This window comes from Thamnophis sirtalis, unplaced genomic scaffold, assembly GCF_051295495.1.
Source record: "Thamnophis sirtalis isolate CommonGarterSnake01/CBP01778 unplaced genomic scaffold, rThaSir2_p1.2 scaffold_4, whole genome shotgun sequence".
NCBI classification, from domain to species: Eukaryota; Metazoa; Chordata; class Lepidosauria; order Squamata; family Natricidae; genus Thamnophis; species Thamnophis sirtalis.
The window spans coordinates 51,396,228-51,418,387 of NW_028261384.1; the positions used below are offsets into that span (position 1 = coordinate 51,396,228).

Below are 22,160 nucleotides of genomic sequence, written 5' to 3' on the forward strand. Positions count from 1 at the left end.
GATCCCACTACTGCTATTACCTGCTCGCATCATCCAGATATCACCAGTGAATGCAAAATATTTGGGGTGGTTGCCACCAATGTTATCAAACAGCAGGCAGGAGGAACAAACTCCAAGGAATCACTTGTCCCCTCCTCAGAGCAAATTTATATTTATCGACAAAGAAAGGTATGGAAGCAGTATGGTCCATCCCATATATGGGTAGACTAGGTTGCCCTGATAGAAAAACACTCCACAGAGCAAGTTCACATTTTTGCTGCCCCCATTGCTAACAGCAAGCCAGGTGTCTCCCTTTGCATTCTTCTCAGCTGATTACTGGCATTCAGAAACAAATGCAGACCATTCTTCAGTTGATCTTCAGATGTTTAGACCAAATTCAAGCATCCTTGTGTCCAGCACCTCTGGCTCTTTGCTACTGTCTGCTCCCCTTCCAATGGTCTCATCCAAGAAGTAGCCCATTACTACTACCGCATCAAAGTACCAGTCCCTGTAGCTCTTGGATGCCAAAATCAGAATCCTTAGCACAGAATATAGACAGAATCTTCCATTTGCACAAACTGAACACCACCTCCAACAACCTCTATGATTCAGCAATACTGTCCTCTTATTGCAACTCTGAGCCAGTGACGTGCAGTCACCAGAGGCAGGGGAGGCAGGGCCTCACCAGTCTCCTGAGGAAAAGGAAACTATTTTTAAAATAATTAAAAAGGCCAAGGTAGTTGCTCCCAGACTCTTAAGTCACAGTGACTCTGAATCTGCTTAGTGCAGTTAGTAGGAGGAGGCTAGAGAACTATGGGCCTCCTTTGCATAAGGAATTTTTCGCCTTTTAAGAGTTAACCAAAGGTTAAAAAGCAAAAAAATCCGTATGCAAATGAGGCATGTGATTCTCCCGCCTCCTCCTGCAGAGGGCACCTTGTTTAGAGCCTATTTTAAAACACTTAAGCAGAGTCATCCACGTGGTGACTCTAGCAGCAACTAGGCTAGCCTGCCTGGCTCTGGCTAGACCAAATCTAGCATTTTTGACGCAGCTGGAAGGTATGTGGGCCAGAGGGAGGGGACAGGGGGGAGAAATTCAATTTATTTGTAATGTAAGTAATTGTAATTTGTTTTTATTATATGTATGTACGTGTGTGTGTGGTTTTTTTTTTACCCACCTCTGCTGGCCCGCGGGCAAGCACATCTATTTTTATTTTTATTTTATTTTTATTTTTTTTAAAGCCATGCCGCCTCGGCGCACCATAGAGAGAAACATGTCCTGGTTTGTGGCTGAGCAGCATGCACTTTAAAGTGCAAGCGTGCTCCCGGCCACAAACCAAGACATGTTTCACTGAATGGCGACTGAGCCCTGCCGGTACTCTAAAGTGCCGGCATGCCTTCCGGGCCGGCCGGCCATTCATACAACCAGGGTTTTCAATGGGGCTGAGGGGGATTGCACAACTAGCAATCCTAAGCAAGCCAGCCTATGGGTCATTTCTCTCTCTATAGCAACCCCACAGCTGCAGAGAGAATAAGCAAACACAGTGGCGGGGCAGAAAGGCGACTGCGGCCAAGGCGTGCGATTTATTCATCTGGCACATGCGGAGGGGCCCAGGCCAGATCAGCTGTATTTGTTTAATGAAAGGGGCAAAGAGAAAGGAGGTAAGCAGGTGAGTTGTGCCAGAGAGCGAGAGAAATTGGGGGCGGAGAAAGACTTAAATGCCGCACGCCAGAAAAGAAAGCTGCAGGTGTCTGCAAGGTGGAGACCACTGACTGCCCTGGAGCCACGAAACCCAGAATTAGCAAGGAAGGGTGCATTGAAAAAGCCGGGGCGAGGCCGCTTTGCCACAGCAGAGGCGCACATGGTGGCTGCTCCAGAGGGAAAGTGGTGTGGGAAGAACCTGAGGAAGGCCCTCGGTGGCCGACAGGCCCTTTGCTTCCCACCCTCAGGCGCAGCTAAAGGCCGGAGGCAGCGGTAGTTCTCTTATTTCTTCCCTCCCACTTTTTCTGGGACGCGAGTGAGCCCTCGGACCCCAGTTCCTCTCCCCAAGAGTTTTCCACATTTGAAGCCCTCCAGTTCTCTTGCGCTGGTTTGGGACTGGCGTCAGAGGCAGGTCTCCTTAATACGAGAGCAAAAAGAAGGCCAATGCTATTCTCGGCTCCTCCCCTTGAAGAGGCTCCCATTTCCCCTGTTGGATTAGAATAACCATATTGGAGTCTTGGTATGATATTTTTCATTAGCGCTTTTTGCATCAAACCTTAGTCCTGAGCCTACTCAGTTGAATGGAAAATGAAGCCTCCAGTCACCACTCTTGTCAAAGTTTTTAAAAAGGGGAAATTGGGTTAGATTTGTTGAGAGGTTGATCATAAATGGTTGGGTGGAAGTGTTGCCCTAATTTTTTTGGGGGGTGTGTCTTAATTTCAGTGTCATCTTCCTTTGTGTGTGTGTGTGTGTGTGTGTGTGTGTGTGTGTGTGTGTGTGTGTGACATCAGTGCCTCACCAGCCATAAACCTCACCGCACGTCACTGCTCTGAGCTATGACAAAAAGTCTCTGTGATGCTTGTCAGGGCTATTGAGTTAATGCAAAAGTCTGCTTTAAAGTACAATTTTAATGAGAGAAGAATAGAAATTCTTTTCAACTTTCATTTTGTTTCATTTTGAGGATTTGCACAAGTCCTCTTATTTGAAATGATTTATTATGTGAATTTCTGCCTCAAATTCCAATATGGTATTTGCCCAGTTTTCACACTGTAGAAAGAAGAGAGCACTGTCATATCACTGCTTTTGGAAAAGGCATACATCTATCAAAATAATTTAGATAGAAAAATATTACCAAGGAAAAATATAGGGAGTACAAAATACATCTGATAGATGCACTTTTTGTTCTTGTTTTTTGCTTTTGTTTAACCCAAGATCTATACTCTTTTAATATATTATCACCATAAAGATCATGCTTTCTAAAAAGTTGTATCTTTCTGAAGTTGTAACAAAAGAATAGTCAATAATTTCCACATTTATAAAGGAATTGTCCTGCATTCAAATATAATAACAAATACAAAATTATCTTTATTTTATGATTTATGGTAGTCCAAGATATATCTATATATTTTAAGTTTCTTTCCTCAAAACAAAAAATTTACTGATAAAAAGTAACTGTTCTAATGAATCACTCTGTCTTATTAAAATTTTATATGAAATAAGAACAGATCTTTATACTGGTTTTAGTAAAAGTCAGTTTTAATCATATATTTTAAATGACAAATTATTTGATAATATCAATAATGTGTTAACATTTATATTCTTTATTTTGAAATAAGGAACACTTGATTAATTATTACAATTTGAAGATTTCTTTCCAGAGTCTAGTTATATTAAAAGTGTACAGATACATTGTGCTAATGTAATTTCTTGCCCCTTTGTCCTGAAGAAGCAGGCTTTAGGGACAAATATTTGCAGAGCAAGATGAACCTTTAGAAGGTCAAAAGTCTGCTTAGAAAGTGCCATTGTTGAGGCCAATTTAAAAACTTTTCATAGCACTCAGTTGATGAATGAGGTTGAATTTTTTCAGTTAGTTACATTTTGTCATTTACATTTTCCTTAGAAGACTGAATTTTAAACCCATACAATTGATTTTAATATGTGGCATTTTTTTCCTGATCAAGTATTTCAAGCAAGAGATGTTGCTAAAGGGCTTTCACAATATATTGGAAAGTTATACCATATTTTTGGAGTATAAAATGCACCTCTTTTCCTCAAAAAAGAGGCTGAAAATCTGCTGTATTTTACACTGAATACAACATTTTTTGCTTCCCCCAACCCCGCCCCTTCACCAAAATGGCCGTGCATGGCTTTAGGAGGTTTCCAGAGAGCTCCTGGGGGCTGGAGAGGGCAGAAATGAACAAAAGACTGGCTGTTTTTTGCTCAAATTTGCCCCCCCCCCTTCGGCCCTAGAAACACTCTATAAGCTTCCTAAAGGTTATCCATGTCCTCTTTTTTTGACAAAAAATGGGCCTGTTTTCACGAAGAACGGCCCATTTTTTTCTCAACCCCCCCATTCTCCCCCAAGAGCACTCTGTAAGCCTCCTAAGAGCTATTCATGTCCTTTTTTTTTTTTTTTTTGAAAAAAAAACAGGTCATTTTTGGATGGTTTGCAGAGTGCAAACCTTTTTAATTTGCCTCTTCAAAACCTTGGTGCATCTTTTACTCCGGTGCATTTTATACTCTGAAAAATATGGGAATTCTTACTTCAATTGTCAGATTGAGAAGATTTCCTATCCTTCATCTGGGGCATAAAGGGAAGAATAAATGTATCAAAATTCTCAAAATCTAGGTAAACAAGATATAGCCTAAACTCTTTCCATAAAATATAAAACTCAAATGGATGTTCAATATATCAGGTTTATGCATAGATTTTTAGATGTTACAGAAACCAATTTCTGTAGTTACTATTGAGCAGTTTCCTTTATTGCTCTCCACCTATAGACATAAGAGACGTGGTGACTCAGTGGTTTAATGACACTGGAGATGGTCTTTGCTGCAACTTTTTGAATTCCAGCACAGAGTGGCAGGCTGTTTTGTCACCCACTAGCAGTTTGAAAGCATGTTCTATTCAAGTACATAAATAGGTACCACTTTGGTGGGGTGATGAGCTGGTGCTTCATGCAGGAATCAGATTCCTGCTGGTTCTGAAACTTCCTGGTTGCAAATCCCATTCGCAAGGTAGTTTTTGTGGAAGGAAGGGGCCTGGCTGCTGCTTTCTGGTGCAAAGCTAGCTCTCCCCCCTTTGATACACCTTGGGAAGTGAATGAGCATGTATTACAAAAGAGCTAGTAAATTGGCAGCCAAGCTACTACTTTGATTAACATTGTACTCTCCTGGCTAATTTAAACAATGCCATACAATAATAACAACAACAACATCAACATATAGACAGAATCTTGCCAGACTGTTTGCATAAACTGCCTCTTTGTCCTCTGAAAAGCAGTCCTTCATCCTGGGAATCCAGACTACATTCCACCACAATAACAGATCATTAAAAGGTAAAGGTTCCCCCCACACATATGTGCTAGTCGTTCCCAATTCTAGGGGGCAGTGCTTATCTCCATTTCAAAGCCGAAGAGCCAGCACTGTCTGCAGTCATCTCCATGGTCATGTGGTCAGCATGACTAAACACCAAAGGTTCACAGAACGTGTTACCTTCCCACCAAAGGTGATCCCTATTTTTCTATTTGCATTTTTACATGCTTTCAAACTGCTAGGTTGGCAGAAGCTGAGACAAGTAAAGGAAACTCACTCCATTACGCGGTACTAGAGATTCAAACCGCCAAATTGTCGACCTTTCTGATCGACAAGCTCAGCATCAACCACTGAACTAACAGATCATTACGGTTATGCAAATTATTCAGGCATAATTGCCATTTCAGGTGTTCTAAACTTGCACCAAAGTCTGCTTCCAAAAGTTTTATTCTGAGGCAATAATAGAGCCTGCTTAAGCTAGTGTTGATTTGGTTGACTACAGATGATGTGATAATCCAGGTGGGGCTGCTTTTCTCTGAGCTAAAAAGAAAAAAGAAAAAGGAGAATTCCATTTAGGAAGCAAAAAAAGGGGGGGGGAGGAAATCTCTGAAATACTCTAGTGATTTGTTTTCTGATTTCTGCTGGATTTGAGAAGCTATGAATGAAAAAAAATTGTTTGTTACTATAGAATTCCTTTCTTTTCTGTTCACCAGACCTCCTTAAGCTATAGTGTCCACTTTCTGAATATTTCTAAATGGGATGTGATTGAAAGGAAATATTCTTGTTGGGCAATATTAGAAGAGCCACACGCTGCCAAGCAGCACTTAAGAACCATAGTCTAAAATTGGCTAATGTTGCATTGATGGACTATTGCCAATTAATACAAATGAAGAACTACATTCAAACATGCATGATATAAAAATGTAGATGACTTTATTGCTTCAATAGGGAAAAATTCAAAATGCAAAGGTCAGATAAGGTAATCACTTAAAGACCAATGAAATGTAACACAATTCTGAGCAAGCTTCTGGTTCACAAGAATTTCTCTTTATGGTAAAGTTTAAACAAAATATGGAGAAAGAAAGGGATTTAACCTCTAAATATGTCATCTGTAGTACCCTTACAGTAGAAGGCAGGAGTAGTGCAGGCTCAATGGGATCAGTTGTTGCTAAGTGCTAATTTTAAATTGTGCTAATTAGATGAAGTGATAGAAAGTGTAATTCAGATCTGTTTCCACTTGAATGGCTATGACAGAAATAAAAGTCAGGAAAATTGCTATCAAGGGCTAACAATTTTAAAAAGCATTAATTTGGTCTTGAGAACTTCAGGTAGGGTTAGTAATTTTATAATGTTGCCTGACTGATTTAGAAGGTTTTATATAAGCATTAAGGTACCAATTTTGGTCACTAATACATTGGGCCTGTCAACTCTATGGTTATATGTGGGTGGGGGTGGAGATACAAAAGGATACTGGACAGAGATGGGTTCCTACCAGTTTGAACCGGTTCAGCTGAGTAGGTAGTAACTTGGCCTGCCACACCCCCGCACTGGTTCTCACAGCGGTGCCATAGGCGCAACCATGTTGTTGGTTTTTTTTTTAGTACTGCGCATGCACGCGTGCAGTGCATCCCTGAGCAGCAGCCGGAACCCACCCCTGATACTGGATGAGTTTTTAGTTATTCTGCCTACTTTATACCATATAAAGACATATAGTTTGAGGTTCATGGACAAACCCTCATCACAAAGAACTACAGTTCTGATCTTTGTTAGGAGTCCGATGTAAGCATTTGAAGTTTCTGTCAATGTGAATTAATAATACTTAAATTCTGGAATGATAAAGATGAGCTTAGATATTTAGATAATGTACATTATGTTTAATAATATGTATTTGACTACTTTTCTAGAGTTTTTTTTAATGCCAGATGCGGTCTGGGATGAATAGTCAATATAATTGACTAAATGCCTTGTTTATGCTGCGTTTATTTCTTTTTCCTATTGGATAAACTTCCTACAATGGCAACTAGAAATGTGTTTTAATATAACAGAGTATTAGTTCTCATTTTAGAGAAATGATGGAACATTTTTTAAAATTTTTGTACCACATTCTATTGTTAATTTATGACATGCACTTTTATAGATGTATAGTATTGAATATTCTATTTTAATACCATATTGGCTTTTATTCTTGCTAACAAAATTGTGTATTAAATGTACTACTGAAATGTTTTCTTGTATGATCAGTGAAATAGTCAGATGTGAGTATATGGACTTTGGAGATTGCCCATCCAGCTATATTCTAAAAGCAGACTGAAATTCTAGAATGTTCATTTTCATAAGCTAACTAAACAATTTGACCCATCTATTCTAGTACCATTTAAATCAGTTTTGATGTCAACTTATTGACATCAATAATTATCTTAATATTGCATAAATAAAATGATCATAATTATTAGATTTATAATAATTGGACTAATATAGCCTTGGCCTGATTTGGCATTGCTGTTCTCATGAGAACTTGAACTTGGATGTCTTTGGTCCAGTAGAAAACTTAAATAACTAAACTCAACTGCCTTTTAGTTGTTTACATGCATGTTATCAAAGCTGACTAAAACAGGAAGGCCCCAATGGCTGTTTCTTTTCATGCCTGCTGTCAATTGTATCATTGTTTACTATAGTTATTTCCTGTCTTTTCTCTTGAAAGCTTAAGGAGCAACACCTGAGAATCTCCTCTATTTTAATGCCTACAGTAACTATGAAGTGGGTGAATTTAGTTTTAAAAGAGTAATCTACCCAAATACATGTAATGAATTCTGTGGACATGACCAGCTTTTCAACTTTCTTCTTGGTATCTGTTAGAGATGGAAGTTACAATAATTGCAGTCTAAAAGAGCTTGATGTCAACAAGTTGAAGATATTTTAGTGGCCCAAGTAGGCTAACAGAAGATGTATTGGACATTTTATGCATCTTCTCAACACCAATTTTGCCATTAGCTGGTTCACACATCAAGCCCTTTTTTTTGTTTTAACTAAGAGTTATGGAATAGTGACTGGGTTGACCCATTATGCTAAATTATAAGATAGTGTGAAACAAATCAGTTTGATTGGAAATGCCTGAATATATGAGAAGAATGCAGTTGTGATTTATTAACCATGCACTGTCCAAATATATGTTGTTATTCTTAAAATACTCTGTCTTTTGACATAACTGGGCACTCCCTTAGACTCAATATTTTTTTTTCATTTCAGTTCATGAATATATGGACTTAATTTTGCAATATATTTTAAAACTTTGAATGCTGATATGCTGCTAATTGTCAAGGAAGAATTTTCCATGTTTTATGTTGTTTTGCTTTTATTATGTGAAAATTCTCTACAGTAATTGATAAGCATCCATGAAGGGTCCATTCCTCTAGTCAAAATCATATTATTGCATAAAAGTAGGAACATGGGAAATAACATTCCAAATTATTTTTAAACTGCTATTTCCCATAGGAAAACAGGATATGCCTTTTCTGTTGTCCAATCTTGATCTTTCTTTGAGACAGTAAAATTTTATTATAAAATTTTATTATATTATAATAGGGGCCATTGCAATTTTCATTTGTTATTTGCATTAGGGAGACAGTTTCCTATATTTTAAAAAAAGATTCACAGAACAATACTGCTGCTATCTATAAATAGAGGGAGTACAACCATAACAGGAAGATGGAGATTTTAAAACAACAAAGAAGAAGAAGAAGCTATATACAGCATTGTTCTTTTGAAGCAATTAGAAATTCTTTAAACAAACTGGCTTATGTAAATAAGAGTTTTGGTCAAGATGTCATAGCCATTGTTTAGTGTTCTTTAATCATGACAGCAACAACAAGGATTATTCAGGCATTGCATTGACTAAGCAAATAACATGCCATTAGAAGTTTAATTGGAGATATTGCAGTATTTATTCTTAACTTAAAATATTTTCACTAACGGGCTAATTTTCCACCTGAAAATTGCATTGAACTTTCTATTTCAAGGGAAATATTTATGAAGTTGCTTTATGATAGAGGAGCTTTTCCCATCTGCACATGTGTCATGGTACAATTGGTAAAATTTGCAACCCAATTTTCTGCCTTTTTAAGGCTTAAAATACAAAAGCTATCCTGTAAGCTATTAAATATGATTAGCACAGATTTTAAAAATGAAACATTCAGTTCTTCTCAAAACTTGGAAAAAGAAATGTATCTGTGTGAAAGACCTGTCCATTGTGCATTATAACCTGCCTACTGCAGCTCTAAAATCTTCCAAATTATCTACCTAGGTTTATCCAAAGCCCATATTTTAAATATTTTTCAATGACCCCCAACTTAGAATAAAAAAAGAAGTAAAATTCAGATGCCCACAATAAACCTCTTGATCCAGAACCTTTTCATCCACGCTGCTGGAATCTAAACCAGAGCAAAGGGGAGAGAATGCTGAATTGGTTTGAATGCTGAAGAAGTGCCTTAGGAGTAATTGTTTGTCAGCAGCAAGTTAATTATACAACTGTTAAGCTCAGAGGGTGCTTGGCTATCTAGAGCTTAAGTAGGCACATGACTCAGTGAGCAAACAGAATGTATAGTTTCCCACAAAACTGCTGTGTTCTTATAAACTTATGGGAGTTAGCTAAACTCTTACATTTTTAAGAGTCTACTGACTGTACTTTAATTTGGCAATATAGTGCTGGCCTCAACTGGCCAAGACCTGACTTACACTTTTGCTTATTTCTTTTGTTGTAGCCCAATTGCTGTTCTTTGAATTTAGGTCTGTCTGATTGCCCCCAATACATGGTGGAGCTACCCAGCCTGAAATATCTTCAACATGTTGGGAGAGGCTCCAAGGTTGTTCAGACTCCAGAATTCCATGTGGATTGTTTCCAGTATGCACCAGATCCATCTTGCCTGGGAGATCTTAGGTGTCTTACACTTTGGGCAAGTAGTTGGGAATGGGTTTCATATTAGACATATTTGGTGCCCACCAGCAGAAAGTCTGCATAGCACACCCAAAGGCTACAGGATGGTCAATTCTGGCAAATTCTAAGGAGTTTTCTGCACCATTTTCCAAAGCTACCTAGCTTTATTTTCTGCCAATGATTCTTAAGGCTTCTTATTTCTTCTACATAATAATTCAAAACCACATTAGTATGGTTCAATGCTATTTCTTTGTGAATTCTAGGCAATAACCTCTTTACATGCATCCTTTTCTTTCTTACTATGTCAGAGAAGATTACAATAAGAAACTAAACAGATCCCACAAACTATCAAAGAAACCATGTGCTTCAACACAAAGAACAATTGGGTTATTATGAGACAAGCTTATATAATTGTGGTAGGTAGTTCTTCAACATACCTACCAAGCAGTGGCTAAGAATGAAAGGATTGTTCTATTGTGTGTCCTAGATACCTGTGGTATTAGAGCCGAATATATTTCCTACGTTAGCTGGGCCTGTGAATCTTAAATCAATTTGCAAGAGACATTTAAACTCTGTGGAAATCTGTTCACTGTATTACCTACTTATTCACAGCTATGGATTGGACATAATTTATCCGAGAATATCCAGTCTGACCTTTTAAATTCTAATCAAGAAATGTGTAATGTTATTTTGAAGTTTGTCAGGCTCAGTAAAATGTAGTCCTTCATTTTCCTGAGCAAGCTGAAAATGTCAACTATCTCTTACTCCATTATATCTCAACATTGACCAAAATAAATGAACAGTGCCTCAGACCACATACCATGCCTAAAGTGATATTATCTGGGTGTTTTTCTTAGGAGGGGAAAACACATTTTTGTCACTGATGAGAATCAGACAGGAGAACTGAAACCTTAATACTACTCAGTCCCTCCTATCCTTTAGCATAGCAAAACATACTGTGGTATTTTAATATATTAATACATTTAATATGCCCTTTGTGATTGCACCTAGTTTCATTTCATGCATAGAGAATATCAATTAATTAAGCTAATAAAAAGTTATATAAAACATTAATAACAAAATTATTTTATTCTGGCAATTTTAACTTTTTATGTCTATAGCCTTTCCTGAAGATGAGAGATTAAATAACTAGGATATGTGGACATGTGCTGTTAAATAAAAAAGAAATAGTTTATTATTAGCAGGGTGGATCTGCTTTCCTGACTTCCACTTAGAACTTCCAAATGATAATGTTGCAGAGAACCAGAATTATAACCATGGATGAATTAATAAATCTAGCAATTCAGAAAAAAATGCAGATAAACATACTGAGCGCAATCACTAAACTGACTGAGCTCAGTGATGTAAAATGGAGAGAGACAATTGTAGTTATGTGTGCTTGGGACTATACTTCAAACTGTGCATTGTTATGGATTAAGTAGAAAACTAAAAATTATTTTATGTCCAATATTATTTATCATTTTCAACATAAAATCATGCAGAAATACTTAAAATATTAAATAACTTAATTGCTGTTATTTACAGCACAGAAATTAAAATATTAACCCAATTTCATCAAAGGATATTTTAGAAATTACTGTAGTGACACAAAACAAATATCTCTGTGGATCAGTGGTGATCTCCAGTGGCTGCAATTGCTATTTGGTATGAATTTGTAGTCAAGCTGTAGTCTACCCAAATCCAATTCTGCTTAGCGTTCTCATGATCAGCTAAGATCACTATAGGATGTATCTTATTTGATAGAGGATGAGATTTTATTTTAATGGAGCAGGGAGAAGAAAAAAGAAAAATCAAACCTGAAAATTTGTATTCTGGAATCAGATTTTATTAAAGTTTTTTTAAACAATTCTTAGATATTTTACTTATACATACCATAATAATATCTTTCTCCATATATTTGTATGCTTTCAATAATAATATATTATTTTTCTTATATTTGTAGGTATTAGGCTTCCTAGTGTGGATGTTGATTGCTGGAACTGACTATTTCCTGTATCCTGTCTTTGGATGGATAATGTTTGTGGCTGTGTTTTACTGGGTTCTTACACTCTTTTTTTTGATCATTTTTTTGACAATGACTTATACGAGGATACCTCAAGTGCCATGGACCATAGTCGTGAGTACACATTCATATTTTTTACAGGAAACTCAAATATACTGTATACTACAGAAAAGAGGGCCCTGTGACCTTCATACAGACCTATAGCAGCCTTTTGACATTTCCCAGAACAAGTGCATTGGATGAGGCCATAATAATTGGCTTGGCATTGTTAGATTAAGAAGATGGATGCAGAAACTAATACAGTTCCCTTAAGTAAATGCACAATACATTTTAAGTGGAGCTGTATTTCCCAGGGAGAATCCCAAGCATCTTTTATTGGCTTGACCAACTTATGTCAAAAGTTCTGCTGGCATAGCATCATTTTATGAAACACTCCATACCACCTGAGCCAAGTTTTTTTTAAATCAGCATACTAGTTTGACAAGGGGGGGATTAGTTAAATGGAGATAAACCTTTCCCTTGTATTAGCCACCAAAAGAATATCTGCAAGAAGCTTGACTTCCTCTCCCTTTTCTGCTAAATTACTCTGTAATTTCCTTGGCACTAGAGGGTTGAAAGGCAGCATACTTGAATTTGATACAGTTTTGCATGCCAAATGTTACTCACTCAAAATCACCGTCAAGGCACTGGCTGAAGCAGGATATATACACAGAAAAATTGAGATTTTGCATACCTGCATACTGGACCCGTGTCCCTCCTGGCTGGTTGCCAACAGCAGTGAGGTGACACGAGGCTGGATCCAGGCGGTTGTTACCGCTTCTCTTCGGGAGGGGTACTTTCCCACCGCGCTTAAGACAGCGGTGGTAAGACCCCTCCTGAAGAAGCCGTCTCTGGATCCAGCTGTTCTTAATAACTATCGTCCAGTCTCCAACCTCCCCTTTGTAGGGAAGGTTGTTGAGAAGGTGGTGGCTCTCCAGCTTCAGCGTACCTTGGAGGAAGCTAACTATCTTGACCCCTTCCAGTCTGGCTTCAGACCCGGTTACAGCACAGAAACCGCTTTGGTCGCATTGACTGATGATCTCTGGAGAGCTGGGGACGGAGGCCATGCTTCCATCCTAGTTCTCCTGGACCTCTCAGCGGCTTTCGATACCATCGACCATGGTATCCTTCTGCGACGACTGCGGGAGATAGGGGTGGGCGGCACTGTCTTGCAGTGGTTCTCCTCCTATCTCTCGGACAGGTCGCAGTCGGTGTTAGTGGGGGGGCAGAGATCGTCCACATATATCTTCTGCCTCATTCAGTTTGACTTATCTTGGCCATTGTTATCTTCATCCTTGCCAGAAATCTTTAATTCATGGGTGTCAAACTCCATGGTGGTGTCATGTGATGTATTGTGACTTTTTTACCTTTCATTAAAACAGAGGTGGGAGTGGCCAGTGTGTGACGCATCTGGCCTGCTGGCCCAGAGTTTGACAGTCTTGCTTTAATTGTTTTTCTTAGTCAGCTCTTGACTCAATTATATCAGGGTTACCATTTGACTGTTCCGCTGCAATCACCAGTGTCTTAGGACATCCTGGTATCACATGAAGCTGTGTACACAACAGTGGTGGGTTGCAGGCGGTATGTCCTGGTACGGGCATACCGATGCCTGCTGGGAGCACCGGGTACTGTTCCGGTACGGTGCTCCAGAGGGCCCACTCTCCCACCCGAGCTTCTTACCTGTGAGCTCTTCAGTGCTTCCGCACATGAGTACAGAGCGTATGGCGCCTGCGCGACATTTTACCAAGCAGCTGGAGCATTGCAGAGGCATCACAGAGGTACTGCGCAGTGTATGTGGGAGACGCTGGGCCCCGTTGCACCATACCGGTTGCACTGGGATCTGGAACCTACCACTGGTACACAATAATGTGAAGGGTACAGCTTGTACAGTAAATCTTTTGTAAGAGAAAGGTTTTCCTCTTCTTTTACATAAGTAGGTTGGAAGCTTTTCTCACCAGCAAATCTACTTTGAGAAATTATGTTCCTTCAAGTTCAGACAAATATTTAGCCACAGTGGCTTTCTCATTTGGACAGTGAAGAGGTTGGGGAGGAACATGGGCCAGTCCTGTAATTTGGGGAAAGCTCTGATGAGGGCTCTGTCTTGGAGGCAAAATTGAAATTGAAATTTAATGAATTTATATGCTGCCCAATCCCAAAGGACTCCGTCCGGCTTACAAAATACAATTCTAAAAAAGATAAAAATTAAAAATAGGGAGGAGAGACAGATTAAAAAAGAAACATGTCATGCACTTAATCTAGGCGGGGCTGGACCTCATTCATGAGGTCAACAGCCCCAGGCCTGCCGGAATAGCCAGGTTTTAGTAGCCTTTCGGAAGGCCGAGAGTGGGAAGGGTCCGGATCTCTGGGGGTAGATCGTTCCATATGGTCGGAGCAGCTACAGAGAAGGCTCTCCCCCGAGAAGTCTCCAGATGGCATTGTCCAGTCGACGGCACCCAGCGAAGGCCCATCCTGTGAGATCTTATCGGCCGTTGGGAGATATGTGGCAGAAGACAATCTCGCAGATATCTGGGTCCTAGGCCATGTAGGGCTTTAAAGGTGATAACCAGCACCTTGAAGCGTGTTCGGAGACCGATGGGGAGCCAGTGCAGCTCGCGGAGGATAGGTGTAACATGGGTGTATCTGGGTATACCCGATATCGCTCTCGCGGCTGCATTCTGGACCAGTTGTAGTCTCCGAACACTTTTAAGGGGCAGCCCCATGTAGAGCACGTTACAGTAGTCAAGTCTTGAGGTGACAAGGGCGTGAGTGACCATTTGAAGTGCCTCCCGGTCCAGATAGGGCCGCAACTGGTGCACCAGGCGAACCTGGGCAAAAGCCCCCCTGGTCACAGCTGACAAATGATGTTCTAGTGTCAGCTGCGAGTCCAGGAGGACACCCAAGTTGCAGACCCTCTCTGAGGGGTGTAAGATTTCACCTCCCAGGCTTAGAGAATATCTGGACTGTCCTTGGGGGGGCAACATCCATAGCCACTCGGTCTTGTCAGGATTGAGTGCAAGCTTGTTCACTCCCATCCAAGCCCTGATAGCTTCCAGGCACTGGCACATCACTTCCACCGCTACACTGAGAGAGGGGGCCAGAGCCATAAGCCAGATATCAGCTGCCTTCAGAGTCAGATATCAGTGAGGCAGATGAACAGCTGGAGCCTGTTACCATGTACGCATGCACAGAGTTGCCAGATGAAGGAAACAGCTTAAAAACGGGTCAACTTGGGAGTAAAGCCATTTCCTCCCAGAGGAAATAAAAGAGGAACAAAAGGGGAGTGGAGTTTGCAGGAGACAATTAGTTCACTTAATTGGCTCTGAGATTCCAAGTTTTTCAGATATTGGCGTGGCAGCTTTCCAAGCCAGACAAGGTCTGTGATTGTAAATCCTCCCTTGAAAGACTTTGCTGTATGTGAATGTGCAGAATTCATAGTAAATTAATAAAAAGGTTTTTGTCAAGACCAGGAGTTTGCTTCATGCTCTTGGGAAGCCTAGGTCAGAATACAGCCAGACTGTCTGAAACTAGGAAATGATACAATTGTGCATAGAATGATGTTTGCAGGGGGGGGGGATAAATGCTGATCTTTTTATTTCTTAAATCCTGTAGGGTCTGTATTTTAATGGGAGTGCCCTTCTCTTGTACTTAATTGCTGCTATTTCAGAGGCAAATGCAGTCACCAAAGAACTTGACCACCACAATTACAATAGTTGGGCAGCATCTTCGGTAAGATCACATTTAAATTTAATATCAGCAGTGAGGGAATAATGTGTTTTTGCTTTGGTTCATTTACCTCCAAAATATAAGATAATTAATAATAATTAGACATTCTTAAAATTGTTCTTAACTTTTGTTTAAAATATTACTTATTATCTCCATAGAGAGCCAGCTTAGTGTTAAAGCATCAGGTTAGAAACCAGGAAATAGTTATAGTTCTGCCTTAGTGACTGGTCAATAATTCTCATGGCCCTAGAAAGGAAACCACCTCCAAAATATCTGGCCAATAAAACTGCAGTAATAGTCTAGGCAGTTGCCAAGAGTCAAAAACTGACTCAAAAGCATTTTAAAAATTGCCTTCACTTAAGCAAACAGCCTACAGCCCTGTGATTTTTAGCTAGTCTCCTATTCAAGTATGGATCGTGCCTGAGTTTGTAATCTTAGCATTATCAACCTAGGTTAGGTATATGCTAAGATATAAAGTGGCTGATTTGATCTTGCCCAGCAAATATTATGATTTATGGTAGAATATTAACTAAGCCACTATGGCTTGTGCAACAAATTGTGATATAGAATGATGGAAGAAAACAAGTGTGATCTTACTTTCCTCCCCTTATCTTTGCCTGGAGCCAAATATTAAGATGTTAGTTTTACACAATTATGTCCCTGTGGCAGATATGTATGCACAAGTCATTACTGTTTTCAATAAGTTATGCTCGAGAATAATAAAAATGTTGTCATCTCATTGATGTATTTCGTTTTCCAACTCCCATTCATCTCTTTCTTTTATTCCAAGGCAGAAAATGTTCTTACTTATATTGTTATTTCTCCCAAAGTAACTTCCAAAACTAAAACTGCCTAGAAAGGCCAAATTCTTATGTTGAAGTTATACATGAAATTTAGCATTTGGAAAATGCTTCAATCACATGGCAATTAGGCAGCTTTGGAAAGCAAATAAAATCCATTGTTTTCTTCTTGAGAAAAAAACATTGTTTTAGCCTTTCATGGTATAAATATATGGCTGAGAGTGTGTGGAAAACTCTTGGTAAAATTTAAGAATCTATGTATAATGGAAGAATGATAAACACTGTAGATGACATTTATTTGCTGAGAATATTGGTTCCCTAATCTATGTTAGATACAAGACAATTTAATAAACATTTATTTCCTTTTCCCATGCAAATGAAATCAGCATTTGTAGTGCTATTAAGCAACGCTTTGGTGCACTTTTATGGAATAAAGCACCATGGAAACAAACTTGTCAAATACATACAAAACAGTAAAGAAGCAATATTATTTAACTAATTATCCTCCACTTAACAGCAATAAAAAATGTCACTTGTTTTCACTAATGTCACCATGAAATTGCTTCTTGCAAGGATTATCCTAATATTATGAATATATTAAAGTCCAATATTTCTTCCACATAATTTAGTGTCCTGCTAGGAATGAAAACAATGTGATTTTAAATTTATTTTTGTACTATCTCCTCTATTATATTTTGAATATAAAAAAATTTGAATATTAAAAATTTTGAATATTAAAAAAATTGACTGAAGATTTTTACTGTTTCCTAATCATTTTGTTTCTCTCCCCTCCCCCTTTCCCCCATGTAGTTCTTTGCCTTCGTTGTTGCTTCCTGCTATGGTGGAAATACCTACTTTAGTTTTCTATCTTGGAGATCACAGACCTTGCAATAAGTATTATCTTCTAATAAAACAGCGCAGTGTGTAAATGTATATAATTTTGATGAAAATATTTACGTAATATGGTTTTCACTCAAAAGTAAAAACAAATATTTTTTTTTACAAATTATGGAAAGGATAGTTCACCTGACAGAAAAGGTTTTACACACTGTTCTCTTATTTACGTCATTTGAATTAATCGTGACATAGGTCAGTTACCACAAACAGGAAGCAGAAGGAAGAATTGATGATATAGGAGGGAAGAGAAGAAAGCAATGGAAGCGGTTCAATGTTGTTTGCACTGGGGGCACTTCCATACACTATTGTGCTCCTTTGAAAGCTGCTCCAGATCTCAGGATTCTTGTCAGTAGTGTTACAGAGCATTGTACAATCAGAGGCACTATCTGATGGAATTGATTTAAAATCTGAAAACGTTTGTAACATGAAAAGCATGTATTCTCAGATAAAATACTGTAACTAGAACATGTTACTCTTTGTATCAATTCATATTATTTCCTTGTATATTGTTGTTGTAACAAAATCTGTGGACTTCACAGTTGTTTTCTTCATAAATGTTTTTGTTTAAGCATGCACTTATTTATTAGAAAAATCTATTATTTTGTAGAACCATCTATTTTTTGCAAATGTGTGTAACCTTTCAAGGCTGTAGATCTATTACAGTTATAGATGGGAATGGTTAATAATTCATTTGGGTACATACATTTAGGGAAGCAACTGAATAAAAATGCATTACTATAATAATCTTGCACAAGTCTGTAGTATGATTGCTCTTAAAATACTGTGTTCCATTCTAATAACTGGACCTCACTTTAGATCTGGAAAAGATACAGAAAAAAAGAATTAAAATGATCAGGGACATGAATAATTTCATTTAAAAATGTTTTTTAATCATTTTTCTTAAATGATAAGAATGTGGTACATGATTCAATACTGAAAAAGCAGGTAATAATTTTTCTGTTTCCTACAATGCTAGAACTGAAGAGTCATTATTTTATGACTCTGAATGGTATAAGATTTGGGGCTGATAAATAGGAGACACTGTTCCAAAGAGCATAGAGCTTAACTCTGGAATAGTCCTGAAGGATGTGAAGATGAAGACCTTAAACCACTGTATAAGGAATGAAACAAATTCAAAAAGGACTGAGGTGCCCATTAGCCCAGGTGCTGCTGGCAGCATTCCTCGGAAAACTAGTTGCTGAGAAATATCAGTGAAAAAATTAATAAACCACTATAATTTGTGGTTTCTTTAATCAGAACTCTATACTTTAGATTTAATATTGGTTACAACATTAGTGAAAAGATGGCTCCATTTTGAGATCCACCTATGTAGTGCAGTGATTTTAAAATGCCTGGAAGATCAGGACCACTACCAACCCTAGCTGATTTTGGTTCATCTCTTAGGGTTACTGTTATGGAAAAACGTGTAAATTGAACTTGTGTGGGGAAGTTTTGATATGAACAAAAACATGAATAGTGTAAAAAGTTTTAAAATGCCATTGTGCATGCCCACTTCCCAAGGTTCTTTACCATGTTGTATAAAAATTATTTGCTGCTGAACTACCTTCCCTTAAAAGCAGAAATCTTATATATATAGGCTTAAGTTCTTGGAGCTTTTTACATGCAATCATCTTAAGATAGAGAAACAAATATCTACATTCTCTGAGGAACTGAACAAACACAATTCCACATCAGTGGAACACAATTTGACCACTTAACATTGTCAAAAGTCAGCATTAATATTCCAAAGTTACTGCAACAGAAGCTATGACTAGGGGAAGGGGGAACAAAAAAATTATAATCTTAGAGAAAGTTTTGAATATGAGTGTTTGCTTTCAGCAATAACAACAGTTTTCAAAAAATAATAATGATGTACTCATCCATATTAAGCACAAAATGGTCACTTTTCTTACATATTTCTGGCATATTTATTTAATATAGAATGCTTATAATTTGCCAGTTTAGTGTAATGATTAAGGAGTTCCGCTGGAAACCAGGAGACTGAGTTCTAGTCCCAGTTTATGCATGAAAACCAGCTGGGTGATTTTGGGTCAGTTAATCTCCCTCATCCCAACCCATGTCACAGGGTTATTGATATGGGGTAAATGGCAAGAGGAAAGAAGCATTATATATTTACCCCCCTCATGTTACAAGTAAAATAAAAAGTGGTCAATTAAAAAATCTTTAAAAATAGAAAAATCTTGTCAATCTTTTGATTGATGAATAGCACAACACAAGCACATACACACAAACACATAGAGGTAATCAATCCATAATTGCAGATTACAAAAACAAATTCCTACAATGTGCTTTAATGTTGCATTGGGTAGATTTTACTTGCTCCTGAAAATGCAATAAAAACTATTCATAGGTTGGGGAACATCATGCTATCCCATTGTTGATGTCCAGTATACCTCTCATGGGGGAATCTTTAACAAATCCTTTCTGGATGTCTGAAATTGGATGAGAAGATTTCATTTCGGCAAGCTGTAGCTGTTGATTCCTGTTGTATCCAGAGTTCTATAGATCTCTGATTAACCTGACTTCATGTCTCAAATAGCCAGCAGGCCAGTTCATCCAGATTACGTAAAGTCTATGATGTACATGAAAAATTTAATTCTCACAGTTTAAGATCAACAGGCTATATTTTTTAAGTAGGGCCAGTTTCACAACCAGGACTTACCCCAGAATACTACATTGAGTATTTTGTGGGATACTTAATTTATAACCTATATAAACTTTACCATACCTGTGGTTAAGTTTTTTATAATGGAAATGTTCTTTAATTTTATGAACATTAAAGTAGTAGAATAATTGGATAACCTCACTGAAGCATCATAATTTTTAAAATGAAGGACTAATGCAGTACCATCTGAAAACCTAGTGTAAAAAGAAACTAACCAATTTTCTCATTGGTTTTGTCATCTTCAAACAAATTCAGAATCCCATGAATTTGGAATTTCTTCCCTATTTTTCCCCTAAGAATTTCAGTGTTAGTGTGACAATTATGACAACATACAATTAAATACTTCACAATTTAGCCTGAAGCTGGATTAGTCAGATTCTAAAATTTAACCCAGCCATTGACATTTTTATATATAAAAATGCAGAGTGCATCACATATATTATCTCTAAGCAACTTGAAGGAACAATTGGATTAAAATATATGTGAAATTAATTACATTAAATTGTCTACAAGTAGCAAAATCATTTAGGCTAAAGTAAGCTCATATGAGTTATAGTCAACAGATGATAGTATCTAGCTAACTATGTCTGAATAGAGAATCCAACCAAGATATTTCTGATTATTAGATAATAGAACACGAGACTGTCAGAGAATGCCAAGGTTTCTGGCTGTGGGAAATTGAAAAATATTTTGGAAGGTGATTGTGGCAAATTTTACAGAATATATATGGTATTTCTGAGAAAACTGCATTGGTGTGTCCATAAAGTCACCAGTAGTCAAGCTTGATTGAGTCAAGCATGTCATGCAGAATGCTCTCAAATCAGAGTTAATTACCAGTTAGCAATTCTTTTATTTAATCCTTATAGTTGGGGTAAGGCTCTATAATTTTGGGACACCTTGAGAAATTCATTTCCTGAATTCTCACTTTTAGTTTTAGCTATGTTGGCATTCTGAAGCTTCTTTCAGATGCCAATACAATGTGGTGAATCTCAGTAAGAGAGCATTGCCATTGGATATGGAGTCCTGTGACAGTAAAATGGGTGGGTGAATAAATTTAATAAATAAATAATCCATGCAGTTGACCATACATGTTCATTGCCCTACCTTTCTGCAGACTAGCCACTTCCAAAAGTATGACTGCTATTCCCAGAGTTGGCTGCCATTATGTTCTTTATAACTGGAAAATCCAGAGCTGGATAAGGTCTAATTCACAGTCTATGGGATCAGGCCAAGGATCTGCTTCAACATCGGGTCCTAATTATATAATAAATCTACTTTTAATTTATACTGACTTTTCTTTTAAAATAAAGTGTACTGTTTGAAGTCACTTCTAGATTTCTTGGTATTTGCTTTTGATTTCTATTTGTACTTATATTAAGAACTTCTATAAGGTATTTAGGAGAAAGTTCCTTTTTAACATCTGCATTATGATTAACTTTTATATGAGCTATTCTGGTTTATTTGTCTCAACAGGCTTAAAGATACTCTAATCAGTCTTAAACTTGCAGATTGCCTATAAAAACTTGCAACTCTAACCAGCTGTTTCTTTTGCTCTTCCATTGTTTTGCTTTCTATGATTGAATGAATTGATGAATTCTAAAAATACCTTTTAATATCTTATTTGCCTAATGATGTAGCTCTTGTTTTTATTTTCCCCATTATACTCTAAGATGACCATTTTGCAAAATAATTACCCATCCTCTTTCGAAAAACTTTCGCAGCAGCAGCTCCGAAGCATTTCACCACTTCTTCCCTCGCCACCAATTTAATAGACTTCCTGTTTATCATATATGTGTGCAGAGAGAGGAGGGAGCCCTTTTCTTCCATCTGCCACCTCCTTCCTGTTTTACCTTCTCTCCCTCTTCGCGCGTCGAGCACCGACGCAGCACTGGGTTAAGCGCTCCAGGAGCCCGCTCCCCGACATGATTCCCTTCCCCCAAACCAGTATCTCCCCCCTACCACTTTACTCCCATGGCTTTAGTGGGGCGCTTGGCCGGCTCTTAACTGTACAACAGGCATCCTAGCCAGAGAACTGCTGGGCCCCGCCCCGCACTGTCCCGCCTCTGGTG

General features: G+C 38.1%; 1 protein-coding gene and 1 long non-coding RNA gene across 2 annotated transcripts in view; one reads left to right on the top strand and one right to left on the bottom strand.

Moving 5' to 3' along the window:
- CMTM8 (CKLF like MARVEL transmembrane domain containing 8) overlaps positions 1 to 17,918 on the top strand; it is a 32,077-nt gene extending 14,159 nt beyond the window's left edge. Inside the window, exons 2-4 of the mRNA XM_014052805.2 lie at positions 11,887 to 12,060; positions 15,595 to 15,711; positions 17,319 to 17,918. Of these exons, the coding sequence (XP_013908280.2) occupies positions 11,887 to 12,060; positions 15,595 to 15,711; positions 17,319 to 17,402 (375 nt within the window). The 3' untranslated portion in view covers positions 17,403 to 17,918. The remainder of the gene's footprint in view (positions 1 to 11,886; positions 12,061 to 15,594; positions 15,712 to 17,318) is intronic.
- LOC148045842 (uncharacterized) lies at positions 16,779 to 21,898 on the bottom strand. The gene is made up of 2 exons (XR_015696368.1): positions 21,786 to 21,898; positions 16,779 to 18,223 (listed from the first exon to the last, which is right to left on the bottom strand). It is a non-coding gene; the product is annotated as an uncharacterized LOC148045842 (long non-coding RNA).
- Positions 21,899 to 22,160: the final 262 nt, after the last annotated feature.